The sequence below is a fragment of the Zophobas morio genome, unplaced genomic scaffold, assembly GCF_036711695.1.
Source record: "Zophobas morio isolate AGI-343-1 ecotype UQ-CSIRO unplaced genomic scaffold, CSIRO_AGI_Zmor_V1 ptg000012l, whole genome shotgun sequence".
Classification (NCBI taxonomy): Eukaryota; Metazoa; Arthropoda; class Insecta; order Coleoptera; family Tenebrionidae; genus Zophobas; species Zophobas morio.
In genome coordinates, this window is record NW_026972117.1 from 7,599,651 (window position 1) to 7,620,215 (window position 20,565).

The window sequence follows — 20,565 nt, forward strand, 5'->3', positions numbered from 1 at the left end:
GCTTTTAATTAAAACTGTTTCCTGAATTTAAACGCACATTATAAATGAGGAAAATCGGCTCTAAATCAGGATTAATTGGGATTAATTAGTGCATATTCTGATAAATGAACACGAACACTCTAGACATGTATATGTTTTAATTCCTGCAGTCGTTTTATGCCTTTTAATTTTTAGTTACTTCATACTTTGAAAGTAAATCCACATTATAATGTGTTTAATACTTGCATGACCAAAGCAGCTTTTTCTTCCTCATCACAGAGGATTTGAGGTTAATTTAGTCAATTTCTTTTCTCTATTTAAAAATAATATTTATGTAATCTAATTTCTATTAATTTTTGTGTTTTTGTGCGAAATCTGTAATTGATTATATTGTAATAAATAATTCATTTAAGCTATAAATTAACATATTTGTTTTCAAGAAAGTAAAAATGAAGAAAGCTGAAAATAAAAGAAAACATAATTTTGCTAAATTTCATCTAAAATTAAATGCTAGATACCAATTTTGAATTTTTGAACCCGAATGTTGCAAAAACTAAAAATTGATTTCCCTAACAAATGTAGGTATATATTTCCATTTTTTTTTCATAATTTTTCACCAGCTTTTCAGGAATTGCGCCCAGAACAACATTGTTACAATTTCTCTGGGAATGTCTGGGATCATTAACATATTTACTTATTATTTTAAAAATTTGATTTTGGACTATAAACGCGATTTTTTTGATAACTTTTGGCCAAACAGTATTATCCGGAACTGCGATAAATTTAATTTTTACAGAAATGCTACAATTGCTTCGGATTTTTCGACATATTTTGATACATTTAAAATGTTTGATTTGTAACTTGAATATTTCAAAAACCAACCCCAGGGTGGACGTTGTTTTGATATCAAGTACAATATCGATCCAGAACCATCAAGACGCCGTTTTACGATTTAGTTCGTCAGACCCATCTCCCAGAATTTTTGTAGATTTTTATACAATTTTACCGAAAGCTCGATTTTTCTTATGAAATTTTCGATGTTTTCGAGAAATTTTTTTACAGATTTAGACCAGAAGTTTCTCATGACTGATAAAATACCTACGTTTTTCCACAATTGTCAAAATAAAATGTGACAATTTTTGAGATCTTTTAAAAATTCGAAAATTTTTTTCATAATTTTCGATAATCCAGTTTTTCTGGAATTGCGGTAAATCAGTTTTTAACTATAAAGTTACCATTGTTCCGGACTTTTTGATTCTTATAGATTTGGACCTCCAGAAATTTCTCATGGCTTTGTTTCTGATAAAATATCTACTATTTTTCTGCAATCGCCAAAATGAAAAGTGTCAAATTTTGAGATAAATGTGATCTTGAACACGAAAATTTCAACAACTATATCCGCGTGGTCGACTTTGGTTTTTTTGCCTGATACTTAGATGAACTATTTGTGCGCAAATATGATTTTTTTTAAGTTTTTGTAGAATTGGGATAAATAAGTTCTTAACAAAAATTGATCTCCCAGAATTTTTTGTGGATATTCAGCGCTCCCACGTATAAAAAGATTTTCAGTTTTTCCAGAAGACCGCTAAATGTCACTGAAATCTTTCCAGAATCCTCTAAAAAATTGATCTAAAGAGTTTAGACAGTACTTCCCCCTGCATGTCTATTATGTTTTTTTTCGCAGTAGATTTCATTTTTTTTTTGAGTCACCCGGTATATGCAAATTCAAAAAATATGAATGGAATGATACATTACAAGTACAGACTCATCATATTTTGTATATTCTAGATAGGATTTATTCGGCAAACTTTTGAGTTGACGTCATCAGTTTTTTGTAGAAGATAACCAAATATATTTTGACTAAAAATTTATTATGTTCTTTATAACCTTAAAACATTTGCAAGATTTCAAAACATTCGGTTCTGGAGTTCCTGATTAAATCAATAAAATACATTTACCCATTCATTAATTTTTTTGGGTCACCCTGTATATGCGAATCCAAGAATGGAATGATAAATCACAAGAAAAGACTCATCATATTTTGTACATTTTAGATAGGATTTATTTAGCAAAATTTTGTGGTGACGTCATAAATTTTTTAGGGGGGATGAGCAAATACATTTGGATCAAAAACTTACCATGCTTATGATAACTTTAAAACACCTTCAAGATTTCAAAGCATTCGGTTTTGTAGTTCCTGAGTAAATCAGTAAAATACATTTACGCATTCATTAATTTTTTTGAGTCACCCTGTATATGCAAATCCAAAAAATATGAATGGAGTGATATATCACAAGTAGAGACTCATCATATTTTGCACACTTTAGATAGGATTTATTCGTCAAACTTTTGAGCTGACGTCATCAAGTTTTTGGAGGGGATAACCAAATATATTTTGACTAAAGATTTATGATGCTCTTTATATCCTTAAAACATCTGCAACATTTCAAAACATTCGGGTTAGTAGATTCAAAATTAAATTCCACAATGTTGTTTTATAATTTTGATTTTTTTTCCAAAAATCTGGACGTGACGAAATTCAAAAAATTGAAATGTTGAAAAATTGAGAAATCGAAAATTTGAAAAAGGAAAAAGTCGAAATTGGGTATTAAAAAAATAAAACAATCGTAAAATCGAAAAATTGTAAATACGAAAAATGTGAAATTAAAGAAACCGAAAAATTACAAAATCGAAAAATCGGAAATTGAAAAATCGAAATATCGATACATTGGAATCGAAAAATCCAAAAATCGAAAATACGAAAATCGAAAAATAGAAACATTGAAAACCCGAGAAATCGAAACATGAAAATATCCAAAAATCGAGAAATGGAAAAGTCGAGAAGTCGTAAAATCGAAAAATCAAGATATTGAAATAGCCTAAATCGAAAAATTGAAAAATTTAAATTTTAAAAAGATCGATAATTCGAAAAATCGAGTCAAGTGAGATTTCAAAAATCCAAAAACTGAAGAATAAAAAAAAAGAAATCGCGAAATCAAAAATAAATTGATAAGTCCATAAAGAGAAAAGTAGAAAAAAATTGAGCAACCGAAAATATTGAAAAATCCCAACACCGAAACATCGAGAATCGAAACATCAAAAGAAATCGAAAAGTTGAGAAGTCGAAAAATCTAAAATTTGTTATAGCCCTAAATAACAAAGTCCAAAGGTTGAAATAGCCCTAAACAGCAAAACCGAAACAGTAAAAATCAGAAAATTAAAAAAAATTTAAAATCGTAAAATCACAAATTTGAAAAATCAAAAAACTGAAAAATCGAAAAATTTTAGATCAAAAATCAAACAAATTTTAAATCGATCAATTGAAAAATCGCAAAATCCAAATTCCAAAAAGTCCAAAAATCGAAAAATCTAAAATTTAAAAAGTAGAAAAATTTAACACTCAGAAATGGAAAAATTCCCAAAATTGAAACGTTGAAAAATTGTAAATACGAAGAATGTGAAATTATAGAAACCGGAAAATTACAAAATTGAAAAATTGAAAAAACAAGAAAAAAATCCCAGAACAGAAATGTCCAAAAATTACTACATGACCAATCCAAAAATGGAAAATATGAAAATTTGAATTTTACAAAGATCGAAAAATCGAGAAAAATTAATATATCAAAAATTTGACTGAAAAATCCCGAAACTCAATTTTTTGAAAATTGATAAGTTGACAAAACGAAAAATTGAAAAATCATCGAAAACAGAAATTGAAACATCGAGAAACCGAAACATCAAAAGATCGAGAAATAGAAAAGTTGAAACTATCAGAAATCAAAAAAGGCGAAATCGAACGTTCTAGAATTTAAAAAATCGAAAAATGAAAATATCCAAAAATTGAAAAATCGAAGGAAAATTCAAAAATCGAAAAACTGAAAAATAACAATAATAATAAAAAAATAAAAACACCAAAACTCAAACATTGAATACTGAAAAATCGAAAAATTGAAAAATCTAGAATTTGAAAAGTCGAAGAATCGAAAAATCCACAAATTGGAATGGAAAAATCCAAAAATCTAAAATATGAAAATTTGAAAAATTCGAATTTTAAAAACATCGAAAAATCGAGAAAAATGAAATTTAAAAAATCGAAAAATCGTGAAACTGAAGAATAAAAAAAGAAATCGCGAAATCGAAAATTTAATACATATATCAAAAATTTGAAGGATTGTAAGACTGAAAAATCCCAAAAACTTAAATATCCAAAAGTTGATAAGTCTACATATATAACGAAAAACTGAAAAACCGAAAAAATGGAAAAAAAATTGAAGAATCGACAAATTGAAAAGTTCCAAAACTGAAACATCGAGAAGTTGAGAAAAATCTAAAAATCGATATAGTCTTAAATAGCAAAGTCTAAAAATCGAAATAGACCTAAACCGCAAAATCGAAATGCTAAAACATGGGAAATGAAAAATTTTAATTAAAAAAAAAATCAGAAAATTGAAAACTCGGAAAATTGAGAAACTGAACAATGTACACATCAAAATCTCGATAAATCCAGAAATCTGAAAAATCAGTACACTAAAGAGTCGAAATATTTAAAAAGCGCAAAATTGAAAAATCAAAAAATGTAAATTTTAAATAGTCCAAAAATTGAAACAGTGATATCAAAAATAGGCGAAATCGAACATTCTAGAATTTAAAAAATCGAAAAACTGAAGAATAAAAAAAAATAAATCGCTAAATTGAAAAAAATTAAAACATCAAAAATTTGAAGAATCGATCGATCGACTGAAAAATCTCAAAACTCAATTTTCTGAAAATTGATAAGACGAAAAATTGAAAAAGCATCGAAAAACTGAGAAACTGAAACATCAAAAGATCGAGAAATCGAAAAGTTGAAACAATTAGAAATCAAAAAAGGCGAAATCGAACGTTCTAGAATTTAAAAAATCGAAAAACTGAAAAATAATAATAATAAAAAAATAAAAATACCAAAACTCAAACATTGAATACTGAAAAATCGAAAAATTGAAAAATTTAGAAATTGAAAAGTCGAAGAATCGAAAAATCCAAAATTTTGAAGGCTAAAAAACTGAAAATTAAAAAACTGAAACATAGAGAATTCGAAACATTAGAATATCGAGAAATCGAAAAGTTAACAAGTGGAAAAATCGAAAAATCGATATAGCTCTAAACGACAAAATCGAAAAATGAAAAACGGGAAAATTGAAAAATTTTAATTAAAAAAAATTAAATAGCGCAAAATTGAAAAATCAAAAAAGGGGATTATAAACAATCGCAAAATAGAAAAATTGAAAAACTGAGAAATCAAAAAAGGCGAAATCGCACATTGTAGACTTTAAAAATCGAAATATTAAAATATCTAAAAATTAAAGAATCGAAGAAAAATTGAAAAATCGAAAAACTGAAAAATAATAAAAAATTGAAAAATCCTAAAACTGAAACACTGAATACTGAGACTCGAGAAATTTAAAAATCCAAAATTTAACATATTGAAAACCCAAAAGCCTGAAAAATTGAAAAACTAAAAGAATCGAGATTTGTGAAAAAAATCTAAAAGTCGGAAAGTCCAAAAATCAACAATTCGTCGAAGCATCAAAAATTTAAAAATAAGAAAAATCGAAAAATTGAAAAAACGAAAAAAAATTGAAGAATCATGTTTTCGACTGTCTTCGAAGATTACCTAGGGAAACTTTTTTCAGATTTCGACCTTCATAATGTATGTTTGTCTTCATTTCTTTGAAAATTGCTACCATTTTTCCAAAATAAGGCAAATTTTCGAAAATTTGAATTTCAAAAAACCATAAACTCACTTTTCCAAAAGCTCGATTTACATAATTTTTTTCATCCAGTTTTTCTGGAATTACTTTAAATAAGCCAAATTCCGGCAAACGATCAAATTTTTCGCCATGAAATTTTGACCTTAATTTTATTATTCCTTTTACTTAAAATTCTCATTCATTAACTTGTACAGCACGAGAACTTTCTCAAAAAGATTTCTTGTTTGTTTTAAATGTCGTCAATTAAGTCCATTCGTTACAAAATTACATCAAGAACGTTGAAATTATTTTAACATTTATGAAATTTCTTTCTCCATCTTAGAGATAAAATGAAGAATCACTGATCTTTAATGATGACAAACGAGATAACAGCTAAAACTTCTGTAAAACGACAGGTTTGAAAGAATATTTCGTAACGTATTTGATTAGGTTTTTTTTGGTAGATTGCATAAATAATATCCTTTTAACATAAGAGAGGATTTTTGTTTTATTTTTCAATGCGATAAGAAAAAACTCGACTAATACCTACATCCGTTTTAGTTTTGTTAAACTACTAATTAGAAACAGACGTTATAAAACAAACAGTTGGAATATTTATATTTTGTGTAATATTATTAGTTTGTTCTAAATAAAAACGTTTTTTTATTTTATTATCCATGCACTTTTACTGCAACACTTATGAGTTATGACATGCTTACAGTTTTCACTCACTTTTATCATTGTACGGCTTTTTACACGTGACAAGAATTACATTATTCACTGAAGACAAATTCAACAAGAAGTAGACCATAATAGGTGCAATGCAACGTTAAACATTAGAAAACCGTTAAGTGTCTTTAAATAACATTTTTTGTACAAGAAGAAGAATAACCAACACGATGTTGCATAAAAACCGAATCTTCTACAAAGCTATTAAAAATAGAAACCGATTGCGGCGAACTTTTACCCATAATTTGCCTTGAAAGCGTTTAAAGTAAAAAAAATGCAGAATAACCACACATGTAAATACAAAGTTTTAAATTTGAATAGAAAAATCTTGGACTCACATACTTCACGACGCACACTCATTTATAACAATTACACTCTCTCTTCATTCTTCAGCTGAAAGGATTTGACACCTAATCTGTAATTATGTGTATTGTAATATTAACACACTTTCATTATACAAATTAGGTGTATCCCAGCAATGCTGGTAACCTCCCACCTTTAAAAGCATATAATTTGGATAATTGCGCTGTGCGTAAGACGGGAGAATTGAACATCGCCATAAACAAAAGTGAGAAAACATAAATGAGTTGTAAATGGTTTATAATCGCCCATAAACAAGCAAAGTTGAAGTGTGGCTGATTTTGAATAAAGAAACTGGCGAGGCATGATAATGGCACAGTAGCGTGACAAGTTTTTAGAAGGTTTATTTCTTTGAGGTCTTAAAAGGTCTGCATCGGAGTGGTTATAGGCAAGGCGCTGGCGTTAGATTGCTTTATTTTAACAAGCTTCTTTTGGTAATTTTTTGTGTCTAAAGCTGAAATTAATGATAATTATTAAGTAATTACAGTTTTCCGTTCTCAAAACGGTGACTTTTATGAATGTAAATATTAATGAAGTAAAAATATTTCTAGATCCAGTTGATATTCATAAAAAGTGTCATTTTTGGAGGGGATTTGAATGTAACCTTCAGCAGAAGTAATCCAAAAAACATGAAATATGTGACACGTAAAATAGTTATGAATTTTACAAATTTGCATTGACAACATATCTACAAAATTGGTCGAAGGTTATTTCGACAGAAGTTTCCTCGTTTATGAGGTGCAGCCTAACAAATCCCGCTTCTTTGAAAAAAATATAAACGTTTTTTGCGATTTTTTTTCTGATAACCTCTATAAAGTTAAAACCAGTGGCATAAATGTATCAATTTTTATATTGTTCAATATTTTGATTTGAGTTTTTAATTTTTCGATTTGCAATTTTTTATTTCAGATACCTACTTAGTTATTTTCTTTATTTTTTCAATTAGATACTAGATTTTTCGATGTTTCCATTTGCGATTTTTTGTGTTTTCAATTTTAGTTTTTTAAATCTTCCGATTTGCGATTTTTCATTTTCTTTTTGTTTCTTCTTTTTTTATGTATTGCAATTTCTCGAATTATAGTTTGTTCCCAGTTTTCGATTTATAATTTTTCAAATTTCGATTTGAAATTTTCTATTTGCAGTTTTTCCTTTTCTTTATTTTTACAATTTTTTGATATTTCAATGTTCCGATTTTATAGTTTTTTGTTTTTTCAATTTCAGTTTTTTGTTTCCTCAATTTTTTGGTTTGCAATTTTTCAATTTTTCCTTATTTTCCTTCAATTTTACGACATGAAACTGAATAATGAGTTTTCATTGTCAATTTTTCAGTTTTTAGATTTTCCAACTTTTGGATGTTTCACTTTTTAGATTTTTTTATTTACAAATGCACGAGTCTTCAATTCTTCGATTTGTAATTTTTGTATTGGCGTTTTATTTTATTTCTTTTTTTATTTTTCGGTTTTTCAATGTCTGAATTTTTCAATTTTTAATTTCTATAATTTTTGGATTTGCAATTTTGCAATTTTTCATTTTTTTGTTGCTCTAATTTTACGACATGTGACAATTTTTCATTTTAAAATATTTTAATTACTCGATTTTTCATTTCTTAAATTTTTCGATCTGCAATAATTCTTCCAAATTTTGGTCTTTAATTTTTCGATTTTTTTAAATTTTCATTTCGTCAATTTTTCGCTTTGCGATTTTTTGTCCCGGTGTTTTATTCTCTATATTTTTTCTGTTTTTCGCTTTTCCTATGTTCTGATTTTATAATTTTCCTTTTTTCAATGTGAAATTTTTCCATTTTTGGAAATTTTCAATTTTTCATTTCTGCCATTTTTCATTTTTTTTATTATTTTGTTTCCTCAATTATATAACATGCAACTCTTCGAGTTTTCATTTTTAAATTTTTCAGTTTTTCGATTTTTTAATTTTTGGATGTTTCACTTTTTACTTTTTACAATTTTTCGATTTGCAATTTCACGAGTTTTTAAATTTTAATTTTTCAATTTTTCGATTTTTCATTTCTTCAGTTCTTCATTCGGTGTTTTATTTTCTTTATTTTTTGAATTTTTCGGTTTTCCAATGTTCTGATTTTACCGTTTTTCACTTTTTCAGTTTTTGGATTTTTAAATTTTTCAATTAGCAATTTTTCGATTTTTCATTTCTTCAATTTTTCGATTTGCTATTTTTCATTGAGGTGTTTTTTTTTGTTTTTTCAATTTCAGTTTTTCGTTTCTTCAATTTTTCGATTTGTAATTTTCCAATTTTTAATTGAAGGAATTTTACGGCATGCAATTGAATAATGAGTTTTCATTATCAATTTTTCAGCTTTTCGATTTTTTGATTTACAATTTCACGAGTCTTCAATTTTTCGATTTGCAATTTTTGTCTTGCTGTTTTATTTTCGGTTTTTTTAATTTTTCGGTTTTCCAATTGAGTTGTTCTGATTTTACAGTTTTTCATTTTTTCAGCGTGAAATTTTTTCAGATTTTGGATTTTTAAATTTTTCATTTCTTCAGTTTTTCGATTGGCTGTTCCAATGCTCTGATTTTACAATTTTTCTGTTTTCAATTTTTCGATTTTTAAGTTTTCTAATTTTCCGTTTTTTTCAATTTTAGAGTTTTTCGATATTCGAATTTTCAATTTTTGATTTGTATTTTTTCTAGTTTTCATTTTAAATGCACATATAGGTAATAATAATTACGATTTTTAAAATATTTCACTTTTTCAATTACAAGATTTTAAAGTTTTTTCATTTATTCAATTTTTCATTGTTTCAATTTTTAAGTTTTTAATTTTTCGATGTTTCAGTTTTATAGTTTTCGACTTTCCATAATTTTTCGATTTTCCAGTTTTTCGATTCAGTTAGGTTTTTTTTCTTTCCAATTTTTCGATTCATTAATTTTTTTTTGATTTTTAAGTTTCTCGGTTTTTAGTTTTTCAATGTTTCGACCTATCGTTTCTTCAGTGCTTCGATTTGCAATTTTCACATTTTCATTTTTTCAGTTTGAAAATTTTCAGTTTTCGGATTTTGAAATTTTTCGATTAAAATGTTTCGGTTTTCAGTTTCTCGATTTTTCAATTTTTTGTTTCTTCAGTTTTTGAGTTGCAATTTTGCTAGTTTTCATTTTTAATACATAGGTAATAATAATTATAATTTTTAAACTTTCACTTTTTCAATTTTACGGTTTTACAATTTTTCAGTTTTTCGATTCGGTTGGTTTTTTCTTCTTTCCAATTTTTTTTGTTTTTTAAGTTTATCGATTTTTAGTTTTTCAATGTTTCAGCCTTTCGTTTCGTCAGTGCTTTTATTTGCAATTTTATTTTTCAACTTTTAAATTTTTTCCGATTTCCAACTTTTCAATTTTTCAGTTTTTCGACTTTCCAACTTTTGGCTGTATCACTTTTCAGCTTTTGCAATTTTTAGATTCGCAGTCTCACAGATGTTAACTTTTAATTTTTCAATTTTTCAGTTCTTTAATTTTTCGATTTGCTATTTTTCGTTGCGGTATTTTGTTTTTTTTTTTTGGTTTTTCAATTTTTCGGTTTCCCAATCTGATTTTACAATTTTTCTTGTCGTCAATGTGAAATTTCTCAGTTTTTCGATTTTTAAATTTTTCGATTATTAATTTTTCGGTTTTCAATTTTTCGATTTTTCAGTTTTTTATTTGCTATTTTTTGTTGCGGTATTTTATTTTTTTTGGTTTTCAATTTTTCGGTTTTCCAATCATCTGATTTTACAATTTTTCCTGTTGTCAGTGTGAAATTTCTCAGTTTTTCGATTTTTAAATTTTTCGAAAATTAATTTTTCCGTTTTCAATTTTTCGATTTTTCAGTTTTTCATTTCTTCAATTCTTTACAATGCTACTTTTCGTTGCAGTGTTTTATTTTTTTTTTGTTTTTTCAATTTATCAGTTTTCCAATGTTCTGATTTTACAATTTTTCTTTTTTTCAGTGTGAAATTTTCCAGTTTTCGGGTTTTGAAATTTTTTGGATTAAAAGTGTTTCGGTTTTCAAATATTCAATTTTTCAATGTTTTGATTTTTTAATTTTTGACTTTTTTAAATTTCAGAGTTTTCAGTTTGTCGGATTTTCAATTTTTGGTTTCTTCAGTTTTTGATTTGCAATTTTTCTTTTCATTTATACGTAATAATAATTATAATTTTTAAACTATTTAATTTTTTCAATTTTACGGTTTCAGAATGTTTCCATTTAATCGTTTTTTAATTTTTCAATTTTTCGATGTTCAATGTTATAGGTTTTCCACATTACAATTTTGACGATTCCATAATTTTTCGATTTTCCAGTTTTGCGATTCGGTTAGTTTTTTTGTTTCCAATTTTTCATTTTTTATTTTTAAGTTTCTCGGTTTTCAGTTTTTCAATATTTCGATATTTCGTTTCTTTAGTACTTCAATTTGCAATTTTATTTTTTGACTTTTCACATTTTCCATTTTGGAATTCTTCGATTTTTCAGCTTTTCGAATAAAAAACAGTGGAAAAATTGCAAAACTGAAAACTCAAAAATAAAAAAATTAAAACTTTGAAATATCTAAAAATTTGAAAATAAAAACGTGAAAAATTGAAGAAACGGAAAATTCAAAAATCGAAAAAAACAATTTTTGTAAAATCGGAATATTGAAAATTAAAGAAATCGGAAAATCAGATAATTGCGAAATCCAAAAATTCAAAAATGGAAATTTTAAAAACTGCAAAACCGAGGAATTGAAAAGCCAAAAATTGAAAATTTGATAAATTGAAAAAACGAAAAATTATAAAATCGTAAGAAACATGAAAAAAATAAAGGAAGCGAAAAAACGAAAAATTGTAATACAAAATTGAGAAATTGAAAACTAAAAATCGGGAGAGTAAAGAAAAACATGAACTTCAAAAATTGTGGAAAAAAAATGAAAATTAGAAAATGAAAAACTGAAAAGTAAAAATTTGAAAAACTGATTAAACAAGAAATTATAAAATCGACAAAAACATGGAAAAAATAAAGGAATGAAAACCAAAAATTGTGATATAAAATTTAGAAAACGAAAATTAAATAATTGGGATATTAAAAAATTGTGGAAATAAAAAATTGTAGATAATATCGAAAAATGTATGAAAAAAGTAAAGTTGAAAAAACGAAAAACTATATCAAAAAAATGTAAAATCGTGGAAAAGGAAAAACGAAGAATTGGTCCAACGTAAATAAACCCAGGTTTTTCGAGAAATTATAAGATTTGATAATGTAATGCTTATAATTTAAAATAAATATATGTACCTAATGAATGTAAAGTAAATGCAAAGAAGCGTGCTACTAAAATAATAACAGTATTGTATTCCTAAAATTTCGGGAAAATGCAAAAAATCAATACAATAAATTGCCTCATACATTAATTTTTTAAACATCCTGTAAAAGTAATTTAAAATCTATGAGTGCATTGATAAACCACAAGTATAAAGTATATTATATTGCATATTTTAAAGAGGATATTATTCGGCAAAATTTTGAGATGACGTCGTCAATTTTTTTTTCTATGTGGGTAAACTAAAAAAAGTTTATTAAAATCATGATTACGATAAGCTTAAAACGGTTTTGCAATTTCAAAGTTATATAATTTTGATTTTTTCCAAAAATTTGGATGTCTAGAGTAAAAACTGAAGACGAATCCATAAATCACATTTTGTACAGCTGAAATAATATTTACTAATGTAATTTTTGGGGATAACGTAATTTTGTTGTTGGTGGGGTTGGTTCGTCAAGAAAACATAAAAGTAGCCCGTCGTAGGCTTAAAAAATACTTTTAGCTTACGCTCAGGAAGTAAAAATCGGACCAGGAACATAATTCGTAATTAGGTCATACTTTAATGTCTAAAAAAGAAAATTTACTGAAACCCAGTTTCTTTAATTTTAACCGACGCGACGTTAAAACTGTAAAGTTATTAATTATTATTATTTATTATACATCAAATAAAACTAGACTGACTTTTTTGTTTATATAAATCATTAAAATTAAAAAAAAACACGAAGCCACAATTTTCTATAGCCTCTCCGCACGCCGATAACTTTCACTATCTTCACCTGCTGCACCGTCGACCACGCCGTCTTCGCCAGAAAAACTCTCCACAAAAACCCGAGCCGAGGCGGCGTCGCAGGAGCCGCTCTTGTAAAGTCACCATTAAGCGCTATTACCAGAGAAAGTTTAAATTGTTATTACGCAGCGCCGATGCAATTTTTAATTTCGGCGGAGTTTCGGACTTTTCTTCGCTAATGATGATTGCGCGAAGAACGAATTTCTTCGCCGGCTGTAATCAATGGTGAGTGGATCTGCGGTAAAAAACGACGCAAGGTCGAGCCGCCAGCGATCATCCGAAGAAAGCGGGCGCGCCCATGGATCCAGAGGCGTAGCGGCGGCAAATTGCCCAAATCCGGGCGGTTACACAAGATGCTCGCTTTATGGGGCGGTTTGGCCGATCTAGATTAGGCACAGGATATGGTCGGGCGGCTATCTGGTGGGCAATCTGATCTGGAAAAGTCATAATTGAGGTGATGTAAGAAGTTGCATAAACGGTGGTTTTTATGGTAATTTTTGGATATTTATTTTTGGGTGACCAGTAGCTGGATTTTTCGTGGGTTTCTTGTTAACATAAGTTAAAAGTACAAGTGTTTTATTTTTCTTAAATTGTTTTGTAAGCCGCTCTAGGTTAGTAATTTTCGTCTATTTTTTTGTTTGTTTTGGTTTGAATGTGAGAACTGTCGCCTGGTGTCGGCGCCTATGGCGTTGCTTTCCATCTACACACTGCGCTAGTTCTGGCACGTGGATGGTTGATCATCCGAGTTCATCTCGAGCATTTTCGACTCATTTCACTTTTGAAGGACGGTAAATTCGAGTTGAAGGTCTAAGAAATCGAAAAGGAATTTAATGCACGTTGGTGAATTCGGGGAGCAGTGGCCGGGACGGTAATGTTCGAGAATGGCAGGAATTCGGAGATTTTAACGATAAGGCAAGGCGGATACCCAGTTTTCGATTTTACTTTGCGGGAGAAAATTGTGATGTTTGTAATTGTTTTTCTAATTGTTGTGTTTTGGTCGTAATAAAAAAAAACAAAGAAAGACGTGGAAGTCAGAAAAAGGAAATTGTGTAAGGTTGTTCAGAAACCTTCAGAAATCAATTCACAGAATGATTGCAACACAGCTCGTTAAAATAAATTATCAGATGTTGTTTGAAAAAATGATAAAAAAACTTGCTGCCAATCAAATAATAGAGCAAAGTGATTTTGTGAACGGCTACATCTGTACTGAACAAGATGAGATTCGGATAGACATACGAGGAAACATTCAGTTATATAACAAAAATTGTTATATACCTCAGTGTAGAGTTATATAGCTCGTTTTTTCCCTCATGAAAATTTCGATCCTTTTTCGACTATCCTCGAAAATTGGCTAAACACGTTTTTTATAGATCTCGACCTCAAGACTTTTATTTCCGGACTCAATTCTTGGAAAACCTTTACCGTTTTTCCAGAAGTGTTCAGATGAAATATGTCAAATTTTAGAATTAAAAAAAATTCAATTCCAAACCAAATTTTTGGAAATTCCTGCTTCAAGACCATAACAACTTTTTCGAATCGTTACGTCGACAACTTTATCGCAGAATTTTTTGTTTATTCTTAGTCACCTTTTTCAAAAGCTCAGTTTTTCCATATTCCCCACAATCGAAAATTTTGACCATATTCTAGCCAGTTTTGACAATTTCTTAACGAGATTTTTTTATAGATTTCGCCCTCAGGAAGTTACATTGGGCTTATTTTTTGGAAAAATCTTACCACTTTTCTAGAATGACCCATATATACGATATGTCAAGTTTTAGGATCTTTAAAAGAAAATTCCGTTCCAAACCTAATTTTTTATCCATACTTCCGGTTCAGAAATAAATAGAAATAAGGAGGCTATATTTTTCGAATCAGGATGTCGAGATCGATTTCCCAGAATTTTTTGTGAATTTTTACACAAATTTTTCAAGAGCTCTATTTTTTTCCCTTACGAAAATTTCGATTTTTTTTTTCAGCTATTTTCTAAAATTGGGTAAACAGCCTTTTTATCGATTTCGACCCCAGGAAGTTATTTTCGAATTCATTTCTTAGAAAACTCTTACCAATTGTCCAGAATTGCCCATTTAAAATATGTCACAACTTTTCTATATTTCCTCATGTTTAGGAAAATTTCGACCTTTTTTCGAAGACATTTGAAAATTTTCTAAAAAGATTTTTTATAGTAATTTCGATCTCAAGAAATTATTTTCGGACTTGTTTCTACGAAAACTAATGAATTTAAAAACTACCATTTGTAAAATCTTGCCCTTGTAACATGTTATATGTTCCGAATTTTTTTAATTTTTCAAAAGCTGAATTTTTCGATCTTTTTTCAACTATCTTCGAAAATTGCTTAGAGATTATTTTTTAAGATTTTGACCTAATTTTCGGGCTCAAGCTTGTAAAACTCTTACCATTTTTCCAGAATCACCCAAATTTTTTATCGATTTTTGGACCCTTTTTTCAAAAACTCAGTTTTTCCTCCTATGAAAATTTCGACCTTTCTCCAACCACCTTCGAAAATTACTCCCAGAGATTTTTTTAATAGGTTTCGACCTCCCGAATTTACTTTTGCGTTTATTTCTTGAATAAATCCTAAAACTTTTCCAAAATCGCCCATACGAGATATATCATATTTTATGATTTCTTAAAAAAATTAATTTCAAGCCTAATTTTTCCATACTCTTGTTCCGGGACCATAAAGAGGCTAAGTTTTTCCAATCAGTCTAAGGACTTAAAAAAGAAAATGAATTTCAAATCGAATATTTCTAAAAAAAATCTAAAATCTTGCTTCGGAATTATATAAAAATTTTTGTGAATTTTTGGATAACTTTTCCAAAAGCTCAATTTTTCCCTTATGAAAATCGAAAATCGCTTAAAAAAGTTTTTTAATTGAATTCGACCACAAGAAATTACTTACGGGCGCATTTTTTGCAAAACTCCTACCATTTCTCAGAATATTGAAAATTTCCTTTTTTCGACTATTTTTGAAAATTACCTAAAGAGATATTTTTATATGTTTTAACTTTACGATTTTACTTTCGGACTCATTTTTTGGAAGACACATATTTTTTCCCAGATTCGTCCATATGAGATATATAAAACTTTAGGGCTTTAAAAAAATGTAATTATTTTCAAACCGAATTTTTCAAAACTGTTGTTTTTCCATATTTTTGCTTTTGAGGACCACAAACAGGCAAAATTTTTCGAATCAGTAAATCAATATCTACATCCTACATTTTTAGAAACTTTTGATAAGCTCAATTGTTTCATTCAATCTCTTTTGAAACTTTCGACCTTTTTTCATTATTTTCAAAAATTACGCAAACAGATTTTTTTTTAATTTTAACTTTAAGAAGATACTTTCGGATTCATTTCTTGGAAAACCAAATATGTACAATTTTTTCGAGAAATTTTAAGGTTGTTTAAAAAAAAATAATATCAAAACGAATTTTTCGAAACTGGTGTTCCAGGACCATAAGTAGGCGATATTTTTTTAATCAGTACGTTGACATCTACATCCCAGATTTTTTGTGCATTTTTAGATAATTTTTTAAAAACTCAAGATTTTCATACTCGGCTCTATTGAAAATTTCACCTTTATTCGACCACATTTGAAAATTACGTAGACATTTTTTGATACATTTCAACCTCAAAATGGTACTTTCGGATTCATTCTATTAAATGAATTTTGAAACGAATTTTTCAAAAATCCTTGGTCCGAGACCATAAACAGGTTATATTTTTCAAATCAGTACGTCGAGATCAATGTCTCAGACTAGCTGAATCTGAATTTTTAGACAAATTTTTCAAAAGCTCAATTCTTTCATTCAATCTCTTTAGAAAATTTCGACATTTTTTCGATTATTTTCAAAAATTACCCAAACAGATTTTTTATAAATTTAACTTTAAGAAGATACTTTCGGATTCATTTCTTGGAAAACCAAATACAATTTTTTCTAGAAATTTTAAGGTTGTTTTAAAAAAATTAATATCCAACCGAATTTTTCGAAACTGGTGTTCCGGGTCCATAAGTAGGCGATATTTTTTTAATCAGTACGTTGCCATCCACATCCCAGATTTTTTGGGCGTTTTTAGATATTTTTTTAAAAACTCAGTATTTTCATACTCGTCTATTGAAAATTTTACTTTTATTAAACCGCCTTTAAGAATTAATTTGAGATTTTTTTTTATGCATTTCAGCCTCAAGATGGTTCTTTCGGATTAATTTTTTGGAAAGCTCTTACCATTTTTCCAGAATCGCCTATATGAGATACGACAAATTTTAAAATTCAAAATTAAATGAATTTTAAAACGAATTTTTCAAAAATCCTTGGTCCTAGTGCATAAAAAGGATATATTTTTCACATCAGCACGTCGAGATCTCTATCTCAGAATATTTTGTGAATTTTTAGACAAATTTTTCAAAACTCACATTTTTTTACAACGAAAACTTCGATCATTTTTCGGCTATTTTCTAAAATTGACAAAACAGCTTTTTTATCGATTTCGACCTCAAAAAGTTATTTGAACTCATTTCTTAGAAAATTCTTACCTTTTTTCCCGAGTCGACCTTATGAATATGCCAAATTTTAGTATTTAAAAAAATCAATTTCAAATCAAATTTTTCCAAACTCTTGCTCCAAGACCAAAAAACGCTATATTTTACGAATCACCACGTCCACAAGCCTATCCTAGAATTTTTTGTTAATTTTTTCTTTTTAGACATCTTTTTCAAAAGCTCAATTTTTGCATACTCTCCACCTCCTTATGAAAATTTTGATCTTTCTTCAACCACGCTCGAAAATTACTTAAATATTTTTTTTATAGATTTCGACCTCAGGAAGTTATTTTTGGTCATATAAGATATGCCAAATTTTAGGATCATCAAACCGGCTTTTTAACTACTCTTTCTCCGGGGCCACAAAGAGGCTACATTTCTCGAATCAGTAAATAAAAATAAATTTAAACACGCTATATTTTTCGAATCAACACGTCTAAATCTATATCTCAGAATTTTTTGTGAATTTTTAGACACATTTTTCAAAACTTCCATTTTTCCATTGATGAAAATTTCGATTTTTTTCGATTATCTTCGAAAATTGCTTAAAGAGATTTTTTTTATAGATTTAGTTTAGTTTATTACGGAAAACCCCTGAACAAGTTATTTTCGACGATTTTTCCAGAATAAACCCTGAAACTTTTCGAGAATCGCTGATAATAGAAATATAAAATTTTAGGATTTCTTAAAAAAGCAATTTCAAACCTAATTTTTCCATATTCTTGGTCCGGGGCCATAAAGAGACTAAATTTTTCGAATCGGAATGTCAGAATTTTTCTCAAAAGCGGATTTTTTTAGAAGACTTTCGAACTCATTTTTTGGAAAACATACTATTTTTCCAAAATCGACCCTACGATATATGTATGTCAAATTTTGGGATTTAAAAAAATCAATTTTAAAACTAATTTTTCGAAACTCTTATTCTCAAACCATAAATAAGCTACATTTTCCGAATCAGTACGTCAATAAACACATCCTAGATTTTTCGTGAATTTTTAGAGAACTTTTATAAAAACTTAATATTTTCATGCTTGTCCTTTTGAAAATTTCGACGTTCTTCAGACTATTTTCAAAAATTACCTCAACAGATTTTTTTTATAGATTTTAACTTAGTTAAATTTTCGGACTCATTTCTTGGAAAACTCATACCATTTTTCCAGAATTGCCCATATGATACATGTCAAATTTTAGAGTTAAAAAAACTGCAAACCGAATTTTTCGAAAGTCTTCTTCCTGGACTATAAACAGGCTACGTTTCGAATCAGTACATCGATATCTATATCTTAGAATTTTTATGTGGATTTTTAGATAGCTTTTTCAAAAGCTCAGTATTTTCGTACTTATTACACTTTTGAAAATCTCGACCTTTTTTCGACTATTTTTGACAATTACCTAAATAGATCTTTTATAGATTTTAACTTTAAGAAGTTGCTTTCGAATTCATTTCTCAAAGAACTTATACCATTTTCCCAGAATCGCTCATATGAGCTATGTCAAATTTTAGTACTAAAAAAAATCACTTCAGACCAAATTTTTTGTTCCGGAACCATAAACAGGCTGTATTTTTCAAAAGCTCAAAATTTTAATACTCCCCTTTTTGAAAATTTCGACCCTTTTTCTACTTCGAAAATTAGTTATAACATTTTTTTATAGCTTTTCACCTGAAGAAGTTAATGTCGGTCTCATTTCTTTGAAAACTCTTACCATTTTTCCAAAATCACTCATAAGAGATATGTCAAATTTTAAAGATTTGGATTTCAAAAAAAAAAAAATCAATTTTAAACAGAAAATCTCGGAACTCTTGCTTCGGGACCATAAATATGCTATATTTTTAGAATCAATACGTCGAGATCTACATCTCAAAATTTTTTGTGAATTCTCAGACAACTCTAAAAAACGCAATGTTTCCACATTCCCTCCGCTTTATGAAAATTTCGACCTTTTTTCAACCACATTCGAAAATTTTCTAAAGAATTTTTTTTATAGATTTTGACTTTAAGACGGTACCTTCGGACTCTTTTCTTGGAAAATTCCTACCATTTTTCCAAAATCGCCCCTAGGAGTTGCGTCAAATTTTAAGATTTCAAAAAACCCTATTTTAAAACTACTTTTTGGAAACTTTTGTTCCTGGGCCATAAACAAGCTATACTTTTCGAATCAGTACGTTGAGATCTATATTTCAAAATTTTTAGTAAATTTTCAGACAATTCTTTCAAAAGCATAATTTAAACTAAAGAGGTTTTCTATACTTCTTGACTTTATGAAGTTACTTTCGGATTCATTTCTTCAAAATTCTTTTTTTCCAAAATTACCCATATAAGATCTGTCAAATTTTAGGACTTTTTAAAAAAATCAATTTCAAACAGAAACGCTTTCTCCGAGGCGCTATATTTTTCGAATCCACACGTTTAAATCTGTATCTTAGAATTTTTGCTGGATTTTTAGCCACCTTTTTTTGTAAATTTAGATTTCTAGAAGTTACTTTCGGCCTCATTTTTTCGAAAACTTCTTCAATTTTTCCAGAATTGCCTAATTATAACCTAATTTTAAGACAAATATAAAATCATTTTAGGAAACCTGAAATCCACTACTGACTGATATTTTCTCTTACGTTAACTTTTTGTTTTATTAATGAAAAACGAACAAAATGTGTTTGTGGTACAGATTATTCAATACTTTTTTTTGAGATGATGTCATCACGTTTCCGGAATGAATGAATTAATAACAACAAACTTTAATTACGTAGTAACGTGTAATCCTAAATGAGGTTCAGTATTTTCCCAAAATTTCGTAGAATGGTTTTATGTAATCAATTAGGTAAACCACAAAGTTTGATAGTGTAAGTTTTTATTTAATTTTTTTATGACAAACATCACAAGCATTAAAAGAAGTAATAATTCGAAACCCAAAACACTTATTATACACACATATCTATAAAAAATTTAGTATGTCAGTAGTCAAATCCAACATGTAAGTATTTCAATATTGGTGAAATAAAACTGTACATTTATTTTACATACTACATAATAATCTTAAATTGCCACGGTTAGTAGCAATCACGATAAGATAAGCCTTAATTTGAATTCCACTCCAAAGTGCAACCCAAAAACAGCAATTTAAATAA

At 28.0% G+C, this 20,565-nt stretch overlaps 1 protein-coding gene across 1 annotated transcript in view; it reads left to right on the forward strand.

Annotated features, from left to right (window-relative positions):
* Positions 1–13,272, forward strand: part of LOC135128167 (uncharacterized) — a 46,785-nt gene extending 33,513 nt beyond the window's left edge. The window contains exons 6-7 of the mRNA XM_064055061.1: positions 12,835–12,988; positions 13,076–13,272. Of these exons, the coding sequence (XP_063911131.1) occupies positions 12,835–12,988; positions 13,076–13,272 (351 nt within the window). The remainder of the gene's footprint in view (positions 1–12,834; positions 12,989–13,075) is intronic.
* Positions 13,273–20,565: the final 7,293 nt, after the last annotated feature.